This window comes from Primulina tabacum, chromosome 8, assembly GCF_025594145.1.
Source record: "Primulina tabacum isolate GXHZ01 chromosome 8, ASM2559414v2, whole genome shotgun sequence".
NCBI classification, from domain to species: domain Eukaryota; kingdom Viridiplantae; phylum Streptophyta; class Magnoliopsida; order Lamiales; family Gesneriaceae; genus Primulina; species Primulina tabacum.
In genome coordinates this window covers 3,175,053-3,197,226 of record NC_134557.1, presented here as the reverse complement: position 1 = coordinate 3,197,226, position 22,174 = coordinate 3,175,053, and the positions used below count along the sequence as shown (strand labels likewise).

The window sequence follows — 22,174 nt, the reverse complement described above, 5'->3', positions numbered from 1 at the left end:
ATTTCAGGACGTCGTTCTCAGTGATTCTGGCCAAAGGCTCTGCTTCCACCTACTTTGAAAAATAATCAACTGCTACCAGTAGGAATTTTTTCTGAGCAGGAGCTATAGGAAAAGGTCCCACGATATCCATTTCCCACTGGTCAAAGGGACAGGCGGCCGTGACAGCCTTCATCATCGCGGCCGGCCGGTGATTCAACCGTGCATGACGTTGACAACTATCACAAGTCATTACCAACTCTTGAGCATCATGCAGCACTGAGGGCCAAGAATAACCGGCGAGCAGTACTTTTCTTGCTAATGCATAAGCCCCTAAATGATTTCCACAACACCCCTCGTGAACTTCTCGGAGCACATAATCAGCCTCTTTGTAACTTAAGCACCGAAGAAGTGGCCCTGCAAAAGACGTTCTAAACAACACGTCCCCAACCATTACATAGCGTGAACATTTTATCTTCAACTTACGAGCTTCGCGAGGGTTATATCAGGAAGCTTTCCCTCTTTCAGGTAATCAATTATGTCAGTCCTCCAATCCTCTTCTTCTTGCTCAACTGCAGGTGAACTCGTGTGAGGTGTGAGTTCGATTTGAAATACCACATCTCTATTCTTCCAACTTCCCATCGTTCCAGCCATTTTGGCTAGAGTGTCTGCCTTTTCATTTTCTTTCCTGGGAATCTGTTCAAATGTAATCTCTGTGAATTTCTCTCTGATTCTGTTCACTTCTCGAGCATACTCAATAAGCTTCTCATCTTTCACATCATACATCCCCTTCATCTGTTGCGCTACCAACTGTGAGTCAGAAAAAATAAGTACCCAGGTAGCTCCCACATTTATGGCTGCTCGAAGTCCTGCCAACACTGCCTCATACTCTGCCTCATTATTGGATGCTCGAAAGTCCAACCTTACAGACAACTTCACTTCTTCCCCAGCTGGTGAAATCAGTACTACTCCCACCCCACTTCCGTCCTTCGACGAGGAACCATCCACATACACCTTTCAAGGGTCCTCATTCTCCTGATGTACAGTCTCAGCCAGAAAATCGGCTAACGCTTGTGCTTTAATAGCTGTTCTCGGCTCATACTGGATGTCATATTCTCCCAACTCCGTAGTCCACTTAACCAGGCGGCCGGACATATCAGAATGAGTGAGAATTCTGCCTAATGGACTGTTAGTGAGCACCACAATCGGATGAGATAAAAAGTAAGGCCTCAAGCGTCTGGCTGTCATTACCAACGCCAAAGCCAACTTTTCCAACCCCGAGTATCGGATCTCTGCCCCCTTGAGTGCATGCGAAACATAGTACACCGGCTGTTGAACTGATCCATCAAGCTTGACAAGGACCGAACTCACGGCCCCTTCAGTGGCAGATAAATATACCCACAAAGGCTCCCCCGCTGCCGGTTTGGCTAGAACAGGAAGCTCGGCAAGGTACTCCTTCAGTTCTGTGAAAGCCTTCTCGCAATCCGGCCCCCACTCAAATTTTTTCGCCTTTCGCAGGGTCCGGAAAAAAGGTAAACTTCTATGGGCGGATCTCGAGATAAAACGTGCCAGCGCAGCAATCCTCCCTGCCAACTGCTGAACATCTTTGGGCCCCTGAGGAGAGACCATATTTTGGATAGCTTGAACTTTCTCAGGGTTAGCCTCAATTCCCCTCTCCGTCACCATATAACCCAGAAACTTCCCACTCTTCACCCCAAATATACACTTCTGAGGGTTCAACTTCAGCCCATAGGACCTGAGGGTGGAAAAGGTCTCCACTAAGTCAGGTATGAGCAGGGCTGAATCCTTAGACTTTACCATGATGTCATCCACATACACTTCCACATTCCTCCCCACCTGCTTAGAAAAGACTTTATCCATCAACCGCTGATACGTGGCTCCGGCATTTTTTAGTCCGAAGGGCATGAACACGTAACAGAAAGTTCATTCAGAGGTGATGAAACTTACTTTATCTTGATCCTCCACGGCCAAGGGGATTTGATGGTACCCCTGATAAGCGTCCAGCATGCACAAATACTGGTGTCCGGCTGTGGAGTCCACCAACTGATCTATCCGCGGCAAGGGATAACAATCTTTAGGACATGCCTTGTTGAGATCTCTGAATCCACACACATCCTCCATTTTCCCGAACTTTTCGGAACAAGAAAGACATTCGAGAGCCAAGTAGGAAATTGTACCTCTCGAATGTGCCCAGCACTGAGCAACTCTCCCACCTCCTTTTTTATAACTATATCTTTCTCGGGCCCGAAGTGTCTTTTCTTCTGCTTCACGGGAAGAGAATTCGGCAAGATGTTTAACCGATGTTCTGCTACATCTGGACTCGTCCCTGTCAGCTCTTGGGCTGACCAAGCGAACCTGTTGAGATTAGCTTGTAAACAAGTAATAAGTTTTTCCCTTACCTCTGGGTCAAGGTCAGGGGCTATTCTTAGAGTTTTCTTGTCAGGCCCCAATGTCACGATCTCCGGCTTCTCATCCATCACCTCATGAACCTCTCTCCTTACCACGGGCAACCCGCTTCCCCCCTTTCTAATCATATTGACCTCCACACGTGCCCTCTTCCCCTCTTCTTTCACTATCCCCTCATAACACCGACGAGCGACTTTCTGGTCCCCACATAAGACTCCAACCTCCCTCCCCACAGGAAACTTCAACTTCTGATGATACGTGGACGCTACAGCTCTGAAATCCTTTAGGGCTGGTCGCCCCAGAATTCCATTGTAAGCGGATGGGGTGTCCACCACAGTAAATGTCGTCATCTTGGTCACCCGCCGAGGCTCATGCCCCAAAGATAAAGGAAGGACAATTTGACCCAGTGGCAGGATGGCATGTCCTGCGAACCCATATAGAGGAGTGGAGATTGGCTCAAACTCAAATCCTTCCACCTTCATCTGATCCAGAGTACTCTTGAACAGGATATTAACAGAGCTTCCATTATCAATAAAGATTCGTGCCACATCGTAATTGGCAACGGTGGTCGTCACCACCAAGGCATCGTTATGAGGAGCCACAATGCCTCGGACATCCTCTGGCCCAAAACTGATGGCAGGATCATGGGGTAAGTTCGCACTCCTCGATATTTCAAAATTCTCCAACCTCCTCCCATGCGCCTTCCGCGCTCGCCCGGAATCCCCATCAATAGCACCCCCCGAGATCATATGAATCATTCCTCTCGTCGGGTGATTATCCTCATTCGTTCTCCTCCTCGGTTCAGCGGGCTCCCGAGGGACATCCTGACCTCGACCCTCTCTCCTCGGCTCTTCGATCCTCGGATGTATCCATGGAGGGCCTCGACCCCACCTAGAAGACGGGCGAGATCTCAGCTCACTCCCGGACGAGGACCCTTCTTGTCTACCCCGTGGCGGAGGTCGAGCACTGCTCTCAACCCTCTGCGACTTCTTCCCCCTCTCCCCCGACTCCCTCACCTCCATCACCTTATCCCGACTCCTATTCAGAGGAACATGTGATGAGAATTGTCTTCTACCTTTGGTTCTGTCCTCATCTCTTTCCCCTGCACCCCTCTTCTTTCCACCTCTCTCGGCTCCCTCCACCCTACTTCCTCCGGGCCGGTTTTCCATCCTCCTGTATCGTTGAGCATCCTCCAAGTTTACATATTTCTCAGCTCGAGCCAACAAATCATCATAGCTCGACGGAGGCTTCTTGACCAACGACTTAAAAAACTCTCCTCTCCTTAGTCCTTGTGTAAAGGCACTTATCATGATGTCAGGGGTAGTCGCTGGTATTTCTAGCGCTGCAGTGTTGAAGCGCTGGACAAACTCCCGCAACGTTTCAGCCTCTTGCTGTTTCATCACAAACAGACTCAAATAGTTCTTTTGATGCCTCTTGCTGCTGGCAAATCGGTGCAAGAAGGCTGCAGAGAAATCCTCGAACGATTGTATGGAGTTGGGCTGCAGGGTATTAAACCATTGCTGGGCTGACCTCACCAACGTGCCCAGAAACACCCTGCACCTGACTCCGTCCGAATATTGGTGTAACAGAGCCGCATTCTCAAATCTCCCCAAGTGTTCCTCAGGGTCTGTATGTCCGTCATACTCTCCAACGTTTGATTATCGGAAATTCGGAGGAAGCCCTTCCTCCAAGATGGCTAGTGAAAAAGGGCTTCCTCTCTTAGGTACCGGCGCCCTGCTTCCCACCTGCTCCCTCAACCTCCTTATCTCTTTCCACATCTCTCCCATCTCACTAATCTCCCCACTCTGGAGGGGTTGCGTCTCTTCAACCCTGCTATGATGGACCTCAACATTTTCCTCCCGCTCCTGATGGGCGGCCCGTTCCTCTACAAACATAGACTCTTGATTCCTCTTCATGGCCTCATCCACTGTTCGGGTGATAAATTGGCCCAGCTGTTCCAGGGTCAAGTTTCCCACATTCTCATTGGGACGGGTTTGCTCGACCCTCGTCTCGTGGATGGGCTGCTCAGTTCTGGCCTCTTGACGAGGTTGTTCATGTCTCGTCTCAAGATGCGGTTGTTCCTGTCTCGCCTCAGCGCGAGATGGTTCGGGTCCCCTCCGAGGACGCGATGATGCTGAGGTGGCTCTTCCACTCCCTCGCCTCCGTACCATCTCTACGTCTCAACTCAGATATTCCCACAGACGGCGCCAAGTGATACTCATGGGAAATTTAGGGTCCGATCCACGCAAGCGTCACTAATCCAGACAAGGGCTTCAAAATTACCCTGGGCCTGAAATCACAAATAAGACCGTTAGGAGGGGGCCAGGAGAGTATCCTGGCGTAGCCCCTCCGACGCTCAAGTCAGAGACTGAGGATATATGGGGGGAGCAGCTAAGGGCGCTGCTGAAAACAATATAGTGAATAGCTTAACTGAACAATCAAACCTGGTATTTATAGGAGAATACCTGGACCCTTGGTGGGCTTGTTTTCCACTTGGGCTAGGGATGAGCCAAGAGTAGTGGGCCCATCCAAGTCTTCCACCTGGGCTAGACCCATCTATGGGGTATCAATATATATATAAACGTGATTTCTTTAGTTTTGATTTATCCCAAAATATATCAAAACCTCAAAATTTTAAATTTTAAAAAAATGGGGATTCTGTACACTCGATATCATCAACGTAAATATTAAATTAAAATAAATAAATAAAGAAGTGGGGCGGGATGGGGTGGGGCTGGGTGTGGTGTGGATATGATAAGTAATACAATTCAATGATTCAAGTTGAAGATTCTTTTCTTTTAACCCTCTCTTCCCTCCCATTTTTCTCTCTCTAACCTCTTCTTCATCTGCAACTCTGACCCAATTGTCTTTGTCTCCACATCCACCCACCCACCAACCCTCTTTCCTCGCTCTTCTTCTTCTAGTTACTCTTCCACTCACTTGATCGAGATAATTTCTTCGTTTCTCGTTTGTTATCAGTTTGATCCGGCAAATTACTCGCTGAATTTGTAGATATATCGGATCCGATCAGCTCACGTGTCACCAATCGAGATGACGCCCGCTGGACAGTTCGGAGATACCACTTACACTAAGATTTTTGTGGGTGGGTTGGCATGGGAGACACAGAAGGACACCATGACAACTTACTTCCAGCAGTTTGGTGAGATCATGGAGGCTGTTGTCATCACGGATAAGGCTACTGGTAGATCCAAAGGCTATGGATTTGTACGACTCTCTCATCTCTTTACTTTTACTCGCTAATCTGTTTTTTTTTTGGTTAATAATGGGTGGATGTCTATGATTGATTGCTATGTAGGTTACTTTTCGTGACGCGGATGCCGCTGTGAGAGCTTGTGTTGATGCGAATCCTGTGATCGACGGAAGGAGGGCTAACTGTAATCTCGCGTCCTTGGGTGTTCAAAAATCTAAGACTTCTTCTGCCCTCAACACCAAAAATCATAATAACAACGGTAAATTTGGTGCGTCTGTGTATGTCTTATTTTTCTTTTATTTTTCTTTCAAGGCTAATTAGAATAGGTTATTCTGTTTATGACTCTCGTATGGCCTTATCTACGAATTCACAGTTCTTTGATGCATACACAGTGTAGTGTTATTACAACTTACGAGATGGTCATTAACTTGTTGGGTTATCTTGGCGAGTTTTATAAACGTGGGATTGAAGCCAATATGCCTTTAGCTTTAAGTTAGGGCCCTCTGGTCTTTGTTATTGGTTTGAATGTATGAATTGTTGAGAAATGCTTTACAACCACAGCTTAGTTGGCAAAAGATATGACGGGCTGTTCTTTCATTCCAAGGTGAAGGCACTTTCTACTTTATTTGCGTGTAAATTTTCTTCACATAAAGTAAAAGGTCGCTGTCCGGTCGGTACTGAAATGTAAAATTAAATTTACTTCTGTCATAAAGAATTATGTGTGAATCGAAGCTCCAGATTTTAGTCAATAATGGGCATTGTTTTTGTTGTTGTGGATGCAGGTGGGATGAGGAACACGAGGGTGATGGGGGGTTTTCATCATCACATTCAGACCGCCGGAGTATTCAATCAGGCCACCGGAAACGGCTTCCCTCATTATTCTGTCCAACAAGGGATTCCTAGCTACAATTTTCTCTATGGGTATGTACACGGTTAATAATGTTGGTAAATTCCGCGAATGCGTGTGGACATAGGCGGATCCACCAAAGGTGGTGGTGTTGCAATCACCAGTCTGGCGTTAAAAATAATTATAATTGTGCATTTTTTCAAAAATTCTAGTTTCGCCCCGTTACCATATCGATATGGTTTGAGTTTATAATGCTTAGTATTATTTTGGCTTCAGTTCGGTTCCAAAAATGTATTCGAACATATTCGAAATAAGTTCGGAACGTTACTTCCAAAAATATCTGGAACAAAATTCGAATCGGGCCTACAGTCGTACCGGCTCGATTCATTTTTCCATCTATTTGCCCTTCCTAAATTGAATTAAAATTCTGGGACCGTGTCGAGATGGGGCGCATACTTTATTGCGCATATTGTTCGCTTTTCCTCCTTATGTTTGTGATGTAAGGCTGCACACACGTGCATTGCCAACTATTCACACCCAATCTCATTATATTTGCTGGCTAGATAATTGTTTGGTTCTGTTCTGTTCTATTCACGCATGCTTCCTGATATTCCACCACCCTCCATCATCATTTCCACCAAATCACATCTCTCTCTCTCCTCTTTCTTCTCTTTCTCACACACACTGTTAACAAAGACAACCTACCGACAAATAATACCTGTAATATAATTCTTTCATCTTTTTCTCTTTTGAACGACAGTGTTCTGACTCAGGAACGTCCATTTCTTACTCTTCAATAATCATGAGAAGTTTTTTTTGAGTTGCTATAGTAAATTAGAAACTGGGTGTAGAATAGATTCCAAAATCAGCTACATGCAAGTACTTTTTTTTTTTACTGATTCTGTGTCATCTGGATATATGTGCCTGTGTAAAAAAGCCTCGTTAACTTTAAATCGGTATATGGATCTCAAAATTTGTTTTAGATGCAACGGCCAACACCCCCTCTTTCTTGCTGGGTCTGCCACCACATGTGGTCTACTTTAGTGATTTGCAATACATGTGCTTGATAAATAACAGACTAAATGAACATTAATGGTTTATATCTCCAACTACAACTCTTCTAATCATCCTTGACGAACATTTTCATGCAGGTACGCTCCATTCTCTGCTGAATATGCTTACCCTGCGGTATGTTTGCGCAAAACTAATCCCTGCTCTAATTAGTAATTTGCTTCAAAAAGCTAGTTAAAGGAAACTACATGGCCGACATTTAAGCCACCTTTTCAGTAAAAAAAGGCTTCAAACAAGCGAAGTTTGGTTTTGTAAAGCACCCTAAACGTTTGAAGCACACCATTACTTATACTCTCTCAATCTCACATGATAAATCAAAGAGTGGGTTTTTTCCAATCAGGATTTTGAATTATCTTCACTTACTTTTTAAATTACCTTTTTTTTAAAAAATCCACATTCAAAATTACTGGGGTTGATAGTCTGGTTTTACTCAACATGATCGTGACATATACGCTGAAAAGATCATCCCCGTGTATATTTTTAGTTCTAACAAGTGCAAAACATTTTTTGGTTCTCGATATCTAAGCGTGAAATCAAAAAATAGGTCTTGGATAATCTGGAAAATGCAATCTAAATTATTCGTCCAAATGTAGGATGAAAACATTGCATTTACTATGTGATGGAGACTGCACGGATTAATTCAATGTCATAATATTTGTTTAGAGCTATTACGGTGTGTATGGAGGAGCCAATGGAGGTCAGTATCCCTTGTACGGATCTGGGACTGGTGGACTGGTGTCAGGCGCTGCTGCTGCCTATTATCCTTATAATCTCAATTTCAGCGAGGGGTGCGAAGGATCAACTGGATACACCTCCAACCAGGGTCATGGCAGCATTCAGTTTCCTCAACACCTCTTTCAGTATCCAGCAATTAGCTCAGCTGCGGCCCTTTATCCCCACCATTATGGCACCCCTTTATCTATAGCCCCACCGAGTCCACTGCAGTCAGGTATGTTGGTAAATTGTCCATTCCAGTGATCACCCAATTAAGGGAAAATTGTCATTTTTGGTTCTATAACAATGGGGATGTGGCATTTTAGCCGTTACATGTTATTATCAAGCAGCAGTGAAGTTTAGTAAAATTAATTGACGGAAAATAGGAAGAGAATGAAAATTGATAATCGTAAGGACTAAAAATGACACAATCCTGTGGATGGAGTTCGACAAAAAATGATTTTTTCCCCTAACTAATATAGCCATTTCTGCTTCCTTGATTTACTCTGTATTCAATTGTGGAACTAGGAACTGCTAGTATCTTTGACAGTGGGCTTTGTTGTGACACAGGGGTAACCATGGCTCTGCATCGTTGAGAGATTCATGCAAAAATGATCAAGAAAGATTCATATTCACTCTCGTCAAAAGCCAGTTTGGCCTAACCATGGTTAATCTCTTCCCATTTCCCTCTGTGGAGGCCCATGCCGCCCTGACTGTGGCATTCTGCTAATCCACACATGGAAATCCAGCCCTTCATAGGGGTTGGATCCAAATTTGGATCATCCTTTCTCCATCTCTTCATGATTTCTCACATATCTCTGGTTGTAGAAAAGGTTTCTGCAACAGAGAATGACAACATACACATGCATCTCATTCATACCAACACTGGCCTCTTGGCATGCGAGTCAGTAGGCAAAGTGGTTACATCCAGTTAATACATTGCTTTCAGCCCTGGAAAGGCTTAGAAAGTATCATTTTCAAAAGGCTACATTTCAAACCAGTCTTTTTACTAATGTTTAACAATTAGTTTCAAAATGTTGATCTTGAGATGGTTGAACACTTCAACATCACCTTCCCTGGACATTTCTGCAGATCAGGAAATTAGGGTCCCTGATGTTGTTTTTAATATGCGTAGTCTCAGGATTTTTAAAATTTAAATATTTTTAATTAAATTAGGTTAAAAGAGTTTTATTTTATTCCCACCAATCTATTTCGAACTCTGCTTAATTTTATCTGTCGGTTGGAGAAATGGATCATCTCTTCTTAGGAAAAGGAGAGATTATCCATCCCACCTCGTTTTTTTCTGTGTGTGTGTGTGTCTGTGTGCATATATATATATATATATATATATATGTATAACCATTAGAAGGGGAGAAACTTGTGGAGTTTATCCCTGCAACACAACCGTTAATTAGGATGGATACTTTTTTTTCGAACTTTAAATCTTCTTGTTTGGAACTCCATGAAATGGTTGTGGAGTTTCAATTGCATCAAAAGTTAGCCCAAAATGTTTTTGGTGTCTCGGGGTTTGACTACTACACTAGCTCATGAATCAACCATGGTTAGGATTCAGGCAGGCCATCTGTGTCTTTAGACCATTGCACTCTCTCTATTGGACAGCAAGCATGCAACTTTATTATCATTTTCTTTTAGCAAGTCTGCTATGGTTTGTAATGTAAGTAGGGAAATGGGTCATAATCGTCCAGCCGACGTTGGTGAACCCACTGTTACTTTTTTTTCTCTTTAATCTATTGAAGAACTGCATTTTGTCTCTACCGACCGACTTTATTTATGTACTAGCGATATCTAACTAAACATGCAAATTGTTTTATGAAGTGGCTAATTTAAGGACATTGATATCTTTAACAGTATCTCCACTTGCTTAAATGATTCACTAGTTGTGATTATGATGACGTTGATTTATCGACTATAGTATTAATAATGAGATTTTTTTATTTATTTATTTATTTTTTTTTAGTATTAATAATGAGATTCATGACTCATGCAATGTATTAATTGGATAATGTATAAAAAGAAATGTTAGTACCTCACGCACTTGCAAACTGCCAGATTGTGTTATATGCTTCCATATCGATCAAAATAGTATATAAGTTTTTTTTACAAGTTTGAAAAAGAAAAAAGAAAATTGTTAAATGCATAGGATTTTTCATGAAATTTATGATCTTTTAAGAATATAATCAGTGCAACTTTTTTACATGATCCAACATATGATCTCCATTAAAGTTAATGAGATGCTATCAAAGGGTATCAAGTGTAAATGTTTATCTCATCACGTGATCCACAATTTTTTTTGGAGTGAATCTCACGTGATGATAAATGTTCATTCTTGAATAAATTCCTCATGTATACAATATGAGTAAATATTCATTCTTGAATAAATTCTTAAGGTATTGTAATGAGTAGCATGAAAATTTCTCCCGAATTACAAAGAAAGGAAATCACTCCAAAATAACACGTGGTTCAATAAATAATTCAAAATTGCTGGTTGCGTGATAGAAAGTATTATCACGTGAAAAATAATTTTTCCTTAATAATGAATAGTATAATGAAAATTTAATAATTTATAAACATTAAATAACATAATCACCAGATTTTTTGAAAAAAAATTGATGATTTAGCACAAATCAAGCTTGTAAATAAATTTTCTTGGAGAAAAAATAAAATAAAATTTGAACAAGTAACGTAATACACATTTATAATAAATAGTGGGCCTTAATAAGAACTTATTTAGGAAATAAATTCACTTGGTATAAAAAAAGCCACAATCTTCTTTGTTCGTTTGAATATACAAGAATACATGCAAGTTTGATGATTAATGGGATTCTTGTTCTTGGGCAAAACCATCAATATGGTCAAACCACATGACTCATCGGGATCAATCATTAAGCAGCCGGTGCCATGTAAGATTATCCATGGACTGAAATGATGGTGGTATGAAGTTTGAGTTAATATTTGCAAGAACTATAAGGAGAGGATGATCATAGTAAGCGTCGTCGAGAGCAATAGACAAAACCAAGGAGAAGGAGAAGGAGAAGACGCCCCGGACTTCTCCACATTCAGTTGCCGGGGTGGCCATATCATCTCTATCATTAACCTCATGAGAGCTACGAATCCGAAACATAAACATACAACAAAAACGATGATCCCCTTATTCTCCAAATGCAACTGATTCCTCCCAACTCTTTCCACCTCCAGACTGCAAATAAGATGCAAGAGAAAATGTTAAAGACCAACAAACTATATATATTGCAAATTGAAAATCAAATTTATGCAACCTAAGACGGGAGTTTTCTTTGATTATAATGTCCAGCTGCATGGAAACTAGGGCTTTCCAGGACAAAATATCACCGATCTCCTTAATCTGAAACAGCCATGAAAATAATAGCTTATGATACAATATTGAATGGTCTTCATGATCACAGAAGTAAATTTTCCATACCATGTCGTCCTTGCTTTTCGAGAATCCTTGGGTGTCCAACAAGATGTTGTCTAGCAGGAGACCTTTGTCTCCAATTTCTTTTTCGAATTGTTTGAATATTTCAGAATATCTGGAGTTCAGCTCCTCTGAATATCGCTCCAGAACAGCTACATTCAAATCCAAAGATCTAACTTTTTTCATTAAAATTTTAAGAACACTGTCTCCATGCATCCTGTTAACCTGTTGTCCCTTGATTTCTTCAAATAGGTCGGGAACACTTCCAACTTTCACGTCAGTTGTTCCAATAGAGGCTTCGGGTTTATCAATTAAATCTTCGCGTGGGTTTTGCATGCTTGACACAGGCTTTTGTTCACTTGATGTTTCTTCAGATACTAATAGCTTATCTTGAACTGAAATGAGGTCTTCAAGCATTTTCTCAACAGCATCAACTCCATATACCTCAAGAACACTGAGTGTGCAGTAGAACTCTGAACCATGATGAGTAAGAAGATTTAGCTTAAGATATCTCACCCATTTTGGGTCTGGAAGAACGAATCTTTGAGCAAGCTTCACATTTGCAGCAGTAAAATTTCCAAGCTCAGCCCATGAATCTGTAGGATAAACAGCACTCCCTAGTAGTTCGAAATCTTTTAGATTGGAGGAATGATGCTCGAAATTTGCTAGTTCAATAGTATCCACCAAGGTTTCTTCGGAAAGTTCTATCACGACAAACTTCTCATCGGTAGAGCACGGATTTCGAAGGTACTTGTCCTTATCACTACTTAAGATATTTGAAGCACCCTTAGCTTCCTTGTTGTAAGACAAGACCTTTGCTCCTTTTGATGCCAAAGCATAATTGTATTCTGTTCCCCCGGGCTCTACTTTATGCATAATGCTTCCAGACTCGTCACTAAGATATCTACTTCTAGAACTCAATGCTTTGTTCCTAAATTCATCGAGGCCAATTGTTGCTGCATGTAATGACCGATCATTTTTATGTTTTTCCTTTTCTGAATATGCGGGTAAATTTAAATTTAGTGCAGATTCAGACTCGTGGCTTATACTTCCCAATGTACCCTGTTTTTCAACATTACTGAAAACTGTTTCCGTATCACTAACGGATGACTTAACAAAGCAAACTTCAGATTCAGTTCCATCCGAGTAATGCCTATTCTCATGTAATACAGAATTTGAATCCCCGTCACACGCCCCTTTGTCTTCATTCCTTGTTCTTGTATCAAAAGAAAGTTCTAGATATTCATCTACATCCACCAGAAGGTAAGCAAAGTTCAGTTGTTGAAAACAAATACATCATGCATACAATAACAATTTCAACAATCTTGACAAAAAAATCAATATAACCACGGGAACAAACTTTGAAGTTAGACAACATACAACTTGTATGATGGGTGAAACCAAGCATTTACCATTACTATTAAAATTATAACTGATAGTAATGGTAAAACTCAAATTAGTCAAACCAGAATAACATATCAAGCGTTACATTTAGACTCTTGTGCCACATAGCTGACCATACAAATAACCGAACAATAGTTGCTCCACAACAAGTAACTATCAGCTTCAAACCCGTGAATTGAAAATGTTCATACTTGTAATCAGTAAAAGAGTTCTTCAAGAGGGATACTGACCTTTTCGACCATCACCATGTCCAATCCATATATTCAAGAGGAACACAAGACCCCATAGAACAATTACAAATGAAAGAGAAACCTTATATAATTGGTTTCGTCCATAAATAGCCTTCTCCAAAGCTCTTCTTTGTAGAAGAGCTCTGCGTGACCTCTGCATTGCACATCAAGTCCAAGTGCTGCTATCAGAGAACCTTTCTGCCATTAAAAAAAACACCAGGAATAGCCTACAACGAAAGTCAAAGGAGCTATTTTAATCGTAATGATAAAGATAATTCAAACTAAACAGGGGAAAGTTGAACTTAGGAATTCCAGTGAAGTTAACCAGGGCAGGAAAGGGGGCAGTGTGAAACATTTTGGGGGTTAAACTTGAATTGATGAAAATTACAAAAAGAATTGCAAAAAAAAATAATAATCGGGGGAGACAATAACCCTGTCACCCGGGTCAAAAAGGGGTTGAAAAGGTGGACACCGAGAAAAAAGTCTCATTTTCCTAGCCTGAACAATGAAAACGTTGAATTACACAACATAAGTTCTAAGGTTCAATTGCTTGCGTGGAAATCAAACACCATGTATTTCAAAGGTAAAATCAGCCGCGATAATGAATAAAATAAACCGATGGAAATGAAAATAGATCATAGTAGGATTAAGATCAAAATTTCCATGCACTGATAAAACAAATTAAGCAAGTCCCCACATTTGCATAACCAGGAACTATAATTTTCTTCATACTGCCACGGATTCTATCAAGGATACTTTATGAACCACGAATAACTTTCACAAGAGGCTGATGCCTGATGATGTGTGTGGTACAGTTTAAACCACTACGTATGAAACCAAAATCTATCGAAGCTACACACAACTGTGATGTTCAAGAAAATCTTGTAATAGTCTTGATGGCTAGAATCAAATCGAGGGAAACGAATTGACCGACAAAACAAAAGGGTTTGATTTAGCGATCCAGATAGGCAAGATAGAGCTGGAAGATTGAAAGAAAACGATCTGAATAAGAAGAAAACAATTTGTTTCACCTAAATTCCCCGATTCCAAATCAGGTCCTAGAAATTATTGAAACTCAAAATCGCCAATCAGATGTCCACACTCGAAAGCTGTATCTGAATCAACTGAATAGAAGAGAGAGAAAGGAATTGATCTTGTTGCTTCCGTCGTACTGTAACGGAATTGAGGGATGACCTCCACTGAAAGTTACGCCTTTATCAATTAATATATAAAAAAAATTTAAAACCGCTGATGTTGTAGTTGTAGGGGTCTGATTGTCCTCGAATTTGAAATTTTACCGCATTCGCCACCAGCAAATGGTTTCATTCAGGTGAAAGGAAAAGACAGTAACAACAAAGAGGGAAAATACAACGACGAAAAGAGCCCACTTTCTTGCCGGAAAACTGGAGACGAACACAAGAAATGCGATAATGGCGTCGCTGATTTGCAAAGAATTCGGCTCAGATTTATTTCTTTCTTATTTATATAACATAATTTCCATAAATTAAGGATCAAATATATGTAATATATATATTATTTTGCCGACTTGGAAAACTATTACATCATTTATTTAAGGAATTATAATTTTTTTAGAATTGCAAACAAAACTGAATGTAATATATTTTAAATCTATATATATATACGTGTGAGCTTCATAAAATATATATTGTATTTCTGAACCTGCTGGTTTCTTGGGACGTGGAACTTTTCCACCTTCAGTGATGATTAGGTTTGTGAGTTTCGATCTATAACTAATACAAAATGAATTTGAATAAAAAAAAAAACAATCAAAATACAATAAATAACATATAAAACATTCTATTTGTATTATTTTTAATTAAAAAATTCAGCAATAAATTATTTTAATTGTTTTTCGTTGCTTTATATATATATATATATATAAAGTAAGAATAAAATATTTTATGATACATATACATTTAATTTTTAATAATTCATGCAAAAAATATTTGTTCGATAGAAGTATAGTACAAGTTGACTAACTAGTGGATCGGTTAAGGAGTTCTTTCAAACTACTACGGTCAGGCCAATGGGTTATTGACCCGAGCTACGTAACAAGCTTGAGACTAGAGGTGTTGTGCTTTTTTCTGATGACAAAAATTTGTGTGAGACGATCTCACGTGTCGTATATTGTGAATATCGGTAGAGTTGACCCGTTTCACAGATAAAATTCGTGAGATCGTTTCACAAGAGACCTACTTTTTTATGATAACCTATCAGCACTCACCAACAAATCGACGATAGGAAATAAGAGACTAATCATAATTATTGTAATTTTATAAACAAATTTATATTTTAAATAAAAATATTGAAGCTTTTATTGAATTTCGGGGAAACCCAACCCATAATTGGGACCTTATGGACTATACTAAACCCAAAAGGCCAAATGATAGGCCCGTACTTTACATTACCAAATTGCCCACTTGTCTTCATTATCGGTCCCAATCCACAATAGATTGTCGGATCGCACACCACGCTCCTCACTCCTCAGGCCTCATCCTATTACTCCGTACATTCAGAAATTGCTGCTGTTTCTTCCACAAATCATGGCTAGCAACTCGAGTTCCTCCATATATATTGGTGAGCTATGACCCGATCGATTGTGTTTTCAATTTGGTTTGGCTGGAAACAATTATTAGGGCATTCGTAGGTTGAAACCCTTTCGTTGCCTTTGTAATTTTTTTTGTACAGTTTATATTGCAGACGTAGTTTCCGTCATTAGTTGCTTAATTTGTTTTCGGAGATTTGGTAATTGTGACTGATGCTCTATCTTTTGTTTGTTCTAATTATTAAAAAGAAAACGAACTGAAAATTTTTATCTAGTAAAGTTTCAATTCATGTTGAAAGGGAAGTTTTTTCCTTTTTCTTCTTAATCTTACGCCCCAAGTGGGGTTAGGCCGTAAAGCCGAAGAAGTAGTGAAAGACCAGTGCATGAGAGCTTAATTCAACCCACTGTTGCCAATGGATATATTGTAAGTTGTCCACCCCCTGCAAAGACCACCATATGGCCGTGTTACCTTACTCTAGGTTGATCATTATTCATCCCCGAATAATTTGAATAGGCATGAGTACAGATCATATTTTCGATGCTGATGCACTTTCCTTCCCATATCGTCCCACCCACTTTGTTTGATTTCGATGAGAATACGGCTAATAGAAATCCGTGTTTTCATTGATGCGTTGGGAAAAAGAATAGACTTACATTTAGAATAATTCACACCTATAAATTTTGCTTTCCGCTTTCTTGGTTGAAGTTGATCTTGTTTGAAAACTAATAGTCATTGAAGTCCTTGTCCAGGAAACATTGATGATAGAGTGGGTGAAAGAGTACTGTATGATATTCTCATTCAAGCTGGCCGTGTTGTCGATTTGCATATCCCCCGAGACAGGGAAACTGGCAAGCCAAAAGGCTTTGCATTTGCTGAATATGAGTCAGAAGAGATTGCAGAGTATGCTGTCAAGCTTTTCTCCGGTCTAGTGACACTCTACAAAAAAACATTGAAGTTTGGGGTATGCCTCTTGGCAAGAGTTTGGAAAACTCTGAATATTCCTTTCATTTATTTTTTTCTTCAAGATTTGTATCTGGCTTTTCTTTTGATTCCACAAGGACAAGTTTTTACTTCTAAATGACATAAAGAAGCTTGCACATATTTAGATGCCACACTCGTTGGGGGCACGAGGACAACCGGTAGCCTAATTCCTAATAGTTGCTTTATAATAAGCAGCAGTGACAAATTCCATTTTGTGCGACAGATTTCTGGCCAGGACAAGCCATCTGTGAGTTTACACATACCGACATCACCCACTGTTAATTCTTCGTTCAAACCGAGGCCACATCCTCTACCAGGTAATCATGGGGAATTCTCACCACAATCTGTGGGATTACCATCATCACGTCATTTTCCGGAGCACAAAAGTAATCATGGGCGAGGTGATGAATAATTTTTCCCCTCATTGATTTGCTTGTTTTCTTGGATTCTTTATAGATCTGTAACGATACTTACATTTGGAAGTTTTTCCTGATTTTCCAGTTCCCTTTGATGTATCTGAACGCCACCCCCACCCAACCATGTACAACGATGATATCGATTACAGCCGCAGCCACAGATTTTATTTATCCACATTGGATAACCTCAGTCGTTCTAGGTCACGACGACATGATATGCGTGACTATTAATTATTACCCTTCTCGATGATTTTATTAAAGATTTGCTTAACAAAGTCTAGAGGCCTAAACTCTCTCTGTGAAATGAGGGAATGTCTATAAAATAAACCCGGTGGATTGTGTTGCGTGCGCCCCATGGCGAATGAAGGGTTTTCACCTGGTGTAGCATACTTTGCCGTGAAATGGTGCAGCTGTTGCTTTTGACAGCAAAATATGTTCAGTTTCTCGCTATCCAACGTATTTCTCTCATTTGTATGTGTTAATTCATATGCTGAGCGTTCGAATTACCCTAAAGGGAACGAGTTAAGTAAGTATTTGGTTAGTGGTGATGAATTTGATTTTTCCTGCTAGCATGTTGTACATATTTTGTGAAATATGTTTTATCTATCTAGCATAATTTACATACTAATACATTAATATGTAAGTCAACCATTGTGTATCAAAATATAGCAGATATATGTTTTCATATCATAAAAAATATCCATTGTTATTAATTCGAGGCTGCGGTTTAGTAAAACCCAGGAGCTTCCCATAATTCAACAAACAACGTAACTCTTCAAACTATTTAAAAGTAAAAATAATTATTTGTTTACCCATCAAACTTTCACATTGCGAACATTAAATTTGTAGAATATTAATTAGTACCATGAAGTTTGGACTATTGATATGATAAAATTTTATTTTTAATCAAGATTAGTATTAATTATTAATTAACAAATAAAAAGCTTAAAAGTCACCCAGATTAGCCGACCGAAAAAACAAGATAATATAAAAAAAAATTGAGTGTAAAAAAATAATATATAAAAAAATTGAGTAACTGTACGGAAATTGCTGGTCGCCCTTTGTACGCACACAAAACCCTGCTGTGCTGCCCTTGTTCTCCTTCCTCTCCAAACTCCACGCAGCCCGCCACCCAGGTCGTTAATGGCTTTCTTGGCTGATATCTCGCTAAATATCACCTCTGCAATTTCGCAGCTCAGTAATCTACCCCTTCCGTCTTCATTCTCGCGGCTTGAAAGCTCAGTAGGAATTAGGTCTGGCCACAGTCGAAAGCTTTTCGTGACAATGTCAGGCGCCTCAGTTCAGTCTGTGGCATTGTCTCATTCGGCTGTGTCAAAAAATGTTGGGATTCCTGTCATGGTAAATCCTTGTTGCGTCGAAGAACGTTATTCACGTTTTGCATATAAATGGGTCCACACAATGTTTGTTGCAGGTCAACGGTTGTACAGGAAAAATGGGAAGGGCTGTTCTTGAGGCAGCTATATCTGCTGGACTTGATCCTGTACCTGTGGCATTAGGAGGTCCAGATGACGCTGGAAAAATTGTGGATGCCGGTGGAAAACAGATTGAAGTGCATGGTCATACGGATAGAGAAAAGATTCTGGCTTCTACATTTGATGATTACCCGAATTTGATCGTCGTCGACTACACTGTTCCGACTGCTGTTAATGGTAAACACTCTTATTTCTTTTCATAGTAATGTTTGATTTCGTTTAGTGTTTATACTTTTAACTTTGAGATGGTTGAGTTGAAAGTTTTGTGTTTTACATAAAATCAGTGTATGTCGCCAAAGATTAGATTAATCAATGGGGAATGCTTTATCAAAATTTTAGGCAATACTGACTCAGTTGTTAACGCTACCTGCAGCAGTGTCTTAACGTGAGTCATTATCTTTATCACTAGCGCTGCCTTTTTCTACAACATTGGGTTTGTAGACCTAAAGGAAGCTTAGGGTGTTCAATAAATTTGAAATTTTAATGATTTTGCTGCTCTTGCTGTTATCCTGAAATCTGATAATTTTGTGTTATCTTGATGCGGTAAACAGAAAATGCTGCTCTATATTGCAAAGTTGGGGTACCCTTTGTGATAGGAACCACTGGAGGAGACAGGGAGCTGCTCTATAAGACTGTGGAGGACTCAAAGGTTTATGCTGTGATCTCACCTCAAATGGGAAAGCAGGTGCTAAGAATTTATTTGACTTCGGACTCGTATACTTTTATTGCATTTTAAAACTTGTTTACCTGACCTTTCGTAGGTGGTAGCATTTCTTGCAGCCATTAAAATTATGGCAGAACAATTTCCTGGAGCATTTTCTGGGTATAAGTTAGAGGTATATTTTCTGTACTCTCAATGATTAGATTTTAGTAGTATAGGGTTGGTGCATAAGTTTTCATGGTAGCATTTCTTGCAGCCATGAAAATTATGGCAGAACAATTTTCTGGAGCATTTTCTGGGTATAAGTTAGAGGTATATCTTCCGTACTCTCAATGATAAGATTCGAGTAGTATAGGGTTGGTGCATAAGCAATCTGAAGCCTTTCATCGTGATTCGTGTCACCATTGATTTTGAGTTCTTTGTGTTACCATCTTTCCTGTTAATACGTATTTACCTCAACTTAATGGTCTTACCTTTTCTCAGTAATTTACCTTGTAATCTGTTTTCTAGTTGAAATAAACATATATTCTTACACTCAAATTTTATACAAGGTGATGGAGTCCCATCAAGCAAGTAAATTGGACATTTCTGGAACTGCCAAGGATGTTATCTCTTCCTTTCGGAAACTTGGAGTTTCCTACGAACTAGATCAGGTGAGAAGTTATGGAGATATAATAATTATTATTGTTTTTATGGAAATGGAGGCCAATTCATTGAGGAAATTAGCACCTAGTTATCCCTTTGGCACAAATTAAATTCAACATGTAAAGAAAGTCTTGCATGTTCAGTCTTTTTGTTGCTTCACTGTGTTATGGTTTGGATTTGGTGACTTTTTGCTTTTGCGTGAAGTTTGTCTTGAGGTATAATTATACGTAGAATGAAGCTAACATATTTGTGGCAAAAAAATCTTTTTGCAACTCTTTCCATTATCAAGTTCAAAGATCCAATAATTGTGACCTTGATAATTCATAGGCAGCTGGCTGGCATACCTGTACCTTTTCTATCCTTTCTCTTTCTTTTTTCGGTAGAATGATTGATTTATTGTTTTGATATATTTACCCACTAGAAACTGAAATCAATAGGAAGCTATCACGGTGTAAGTTGAGGAATGAAGTGTGATAGGAGATCTGTAAGTGAACAAGAAGCATATCGAAGAACCATACTTGGAGTTGTACAAAAAAAAAAACAAGAACCATACTTGGAGAGGTATGAGTAGAAAGAAGTGTGGAATCCATCCTTCATGATCCAACCTCTTTCCTTACCTGTAGAGTTGTTGATTAGCAAATTTCGTTGTTGCTCAAGATCCTTTTACTCTGTTTACTTAAAACTAGTTAGCATTATCTTGTTACCGTGGAAAACCAGGGTTGGCAGCTGTCTTCTCTCGATTGGGACCTGAATGATGTTTTCATAAACAATTCTTATTTTCTGGTCCTATCAGGTATTGCAAATTCGAGATCCCAAGTTACAAACCGAGATGGTGGGAGTCCCGGAAGAGCATTTATCTGGTCATGCATTTCACATGTATCATCTGTCATCACCTGACGGCACGTAAATATCTTCAGTTGACTCATCACTTTCTATTTGATCTCATCTACTTTCAAGTGTAATATTATATATTCTCCAGTCACTCTCCTTATTTACTGTTTTTGCTTTTTCCCCCCTTTTTGAAAAAATACATACGTGGGGAAAAGTGTTTCCTTTGAGTTTCAGCACAATGTTTGTGGTAGATCAATCTATGCAGAAGGTACTGTGGATGCAGTTCTTTTTCTTGCCAAGAAGGTAATTCTTAAAATTTCTTTAGCTAGTTTTTGATTTGATGAACTTGTATCATATCCGTTAACTATTGATCCCCAAATCATTTACTCCATTCTTAGCAACTCCATCTTCCTAATGGTTCTGCGATCTGTATCTGCTTTCATCACTCAGTTATATGTGCATCTCGGTACCAACATTGAACACAAATAAACCAACTCGAATGTCTAGCCTTAATTTTCTTCTCTATCAATGTCATTCGAACTCTCTTAGCATGCTCATTTCTAATTTAACCAGCACACAACCACTCATTTAACTTCTGCAATTAGTAGCTTGTTTCGTTATACGGTGTTATCCGCAAAATACTCATAAGAGCTTTAACTTTTCTTTATTGCACGCGGTTTTGTTCTCCTGTGGGTATGTTCAAATCTAGAGTGTTTCGTGCATACAGGTTGAATCAAATTCAGACAAGAAGATATTCAACATGATAGACGTTCTGCGGGAGGGTAACATGAGATGAAATCTGTGATATACCAACCATTTTTATGCTAGTTGAAGCAAATGTTGGACAACTTTTGTTTGTGTTTTAGCTGCTTTAATTTAATCTGTACTCATCTTCTTCAGCTGTTGGAGGGACCACACAAATGTACATAAATTTTTATTTTCAAACCAGTTTGGAATATGTTTCTAATTGGCCACGGTCCAGGAGTCATCAAATTGGCCACTCCACCCGTCCTTCACTTTTTTTTACATGGATAGAGATGGTATTCAATGAAAAAGTGGCGCACTGATCATATATAATAAACTGGATTTTCAAAATTAAAGGTAGTTTTAATCGCGCACTACCTACCATTGTCGTCAAAGATTAAGAAAGCTAGACGTCAATTTTTTTCTTTTATGTGGTGCATTAGCAAAAAGTCCCATTTCTAACGTATTTATTTGACAATTCAAAATTCATTCACGCCACGGG

At 39.7% G+C, this 22,174-nt stretch overlaps 5 protein-coding genes across 8 annotated transcripts; 3 read left to right on the top strand and 2 right to left on the bottom strand.

The window, feature by feature from the left end:
- Positions 1-453: 453 nt before the first annotated feature.
- Positions 454-4,298, bottom strand: LOC142554295 (uncharacterized). Its single transcript, XM_075664981.1, has 6 exons — positions 4,149-4,298; positions 3,676-3,902; positions 2,175-3,576; positions 1,945-2,127; positions 1,021-1,833; positions 454-963 (listed from the first exon to the last, which is right to left on the bottom strand). The coding sequence occupies exons 1-6, from the start codon at positions 4,296-4,298 to the stop codon at positions 454-456; spliced, it is 3,285 nt and encodes a 1,094-aa protein (XP_075521096.1).
- An 894-nt stretch (positions 4,299-5,192) lies between these two features.
- On the top strand, positions 5,193-10,021 carry LOC142552985 (uncharacterized). 2 transcript variants are annotated; one of them, XM_075662937.1, is made up of 6 exons: positions 5,193-5,628; positions 5,720-5,873; positions 6,397-6,535; positions 7,613-7,649; positions 8,196-8,481; positions 8,817-10,021. In XM_075662937.1, exons 1-6 carry the CDS (start codon positions 5,455-5,457, stop codon positions 8,840-8,842), a joined length of 816 nt encoding a protein of 271 aa, XP_075519052.1. In that variant the 5' UTR covers positions 5,193-5,454; the 3' UTR covers positions 8,843-10,021. The 2 variants fall into 2 exon arrangements, with proteins under 2 accessions (XP_075519052.1, XP_075519051.1); XM_075662936.1 differs by having other exon boundaries at positions 5,720-5,882.
- Positions 10,022-10,975: 954 nt separating this feature from the next.
- LOC142552984 (SUN domain-containing protein 4-like) lies at positions 10,976-14,795 on the bottom strand. 2 transcript variants are annotated; one of them, XM_075662934.1, is made up of 5 exons: positions 14,366-14,795; positions 13,335-13,561; positions 11,707-12,947; positions 11,543-11,628; positions 10,976-11,463 (listed from the first exon to the last, which is right to left on the bottom strand). In XM_075662934.1, exons 2-5 carry the CDS (start codon positions 13,492-13,494, stop codon positions 11,229-11,231), a joined length of 1,722 nt encoding a protein of 573 aa, XP_075519049.1. In that variant the 5' UTR covers positions 13,495-13,561; positions 14,366-14,795; the 3' UTR covers positions 10,976-11,228. The 2 variants fall into 2 exon arrangements, with proteins under 2 accessions (XP_075519049.1, XP_075519050.1); XM_075662935.1 differs by having other exon boundaries at positions 14,723-14,744.
- Positions 14,796-15,799: 1,004 nt separating this feature from the next.
- On the top strand, positions 15,800-17,895 carry LOC142554416 (uncharacterized). Of its 2 annotated transcripts, none has more exons than XM_075665087.1 (4): positions 15,800-15,932; positions 16,651-16,862; positions 17,106-17,283; positions 17,384-17,891. In XM_075665087.1, the coding sequence occupies exons 1-4, from the start codon at positions 15,899-15,901 to the stop codon at positions 17,527-17,529; spliced, it is 570 nt and encodes a 189-aa protein (XP_075521202.1). In that variant the 5' UTR covers positions 15,800-15,898; the 3' UTR covers positions 17,530-17,891. The 2 variants fall into 2 exon arrangements, with proteins under 2 accessions (XP_075521202.1, XP_075521203.1); XM_075665088.1 differs by lacking the exon at positions 15,800-15,932 and adding an exon at positions 16,175-16,324 and having other exon boundaries at positions 16,640-16,862; positions 17,384-17,895.
- A 437-nt stretch (positions 17,896-18,332) lies between these two features.
- On the top strand, positions 18,333-21,895 carry LOC142552983 (4-hydroxy-tetrahydrodipicolinate reductase 2, chloroplastic-like). Its single transcript, XM_075662932.1, has 8 exons — positions 18,333-18,657; positions 18,731-18,968; positions 19,343-19,476; positions 19,553-19,627; positions 20,004-20,105; positions 20,891-21,000; positions 21,144-21,231; positions 21,656-21,895. The coding sequence occupies exons 1-8, from the start codon at positions 18,442-18,444 to the stop codon at positions 21,722-21,724; spliced, it is 1,032 nt and encodes a 343-aa protein (XP_075519047.1). The 5' UTR covers positions 18,333-18,441; the 3' UTR covers positions 21,725-21,895.
- Positions 21,896-22,174: the final 279 nt, after the last annotated feature.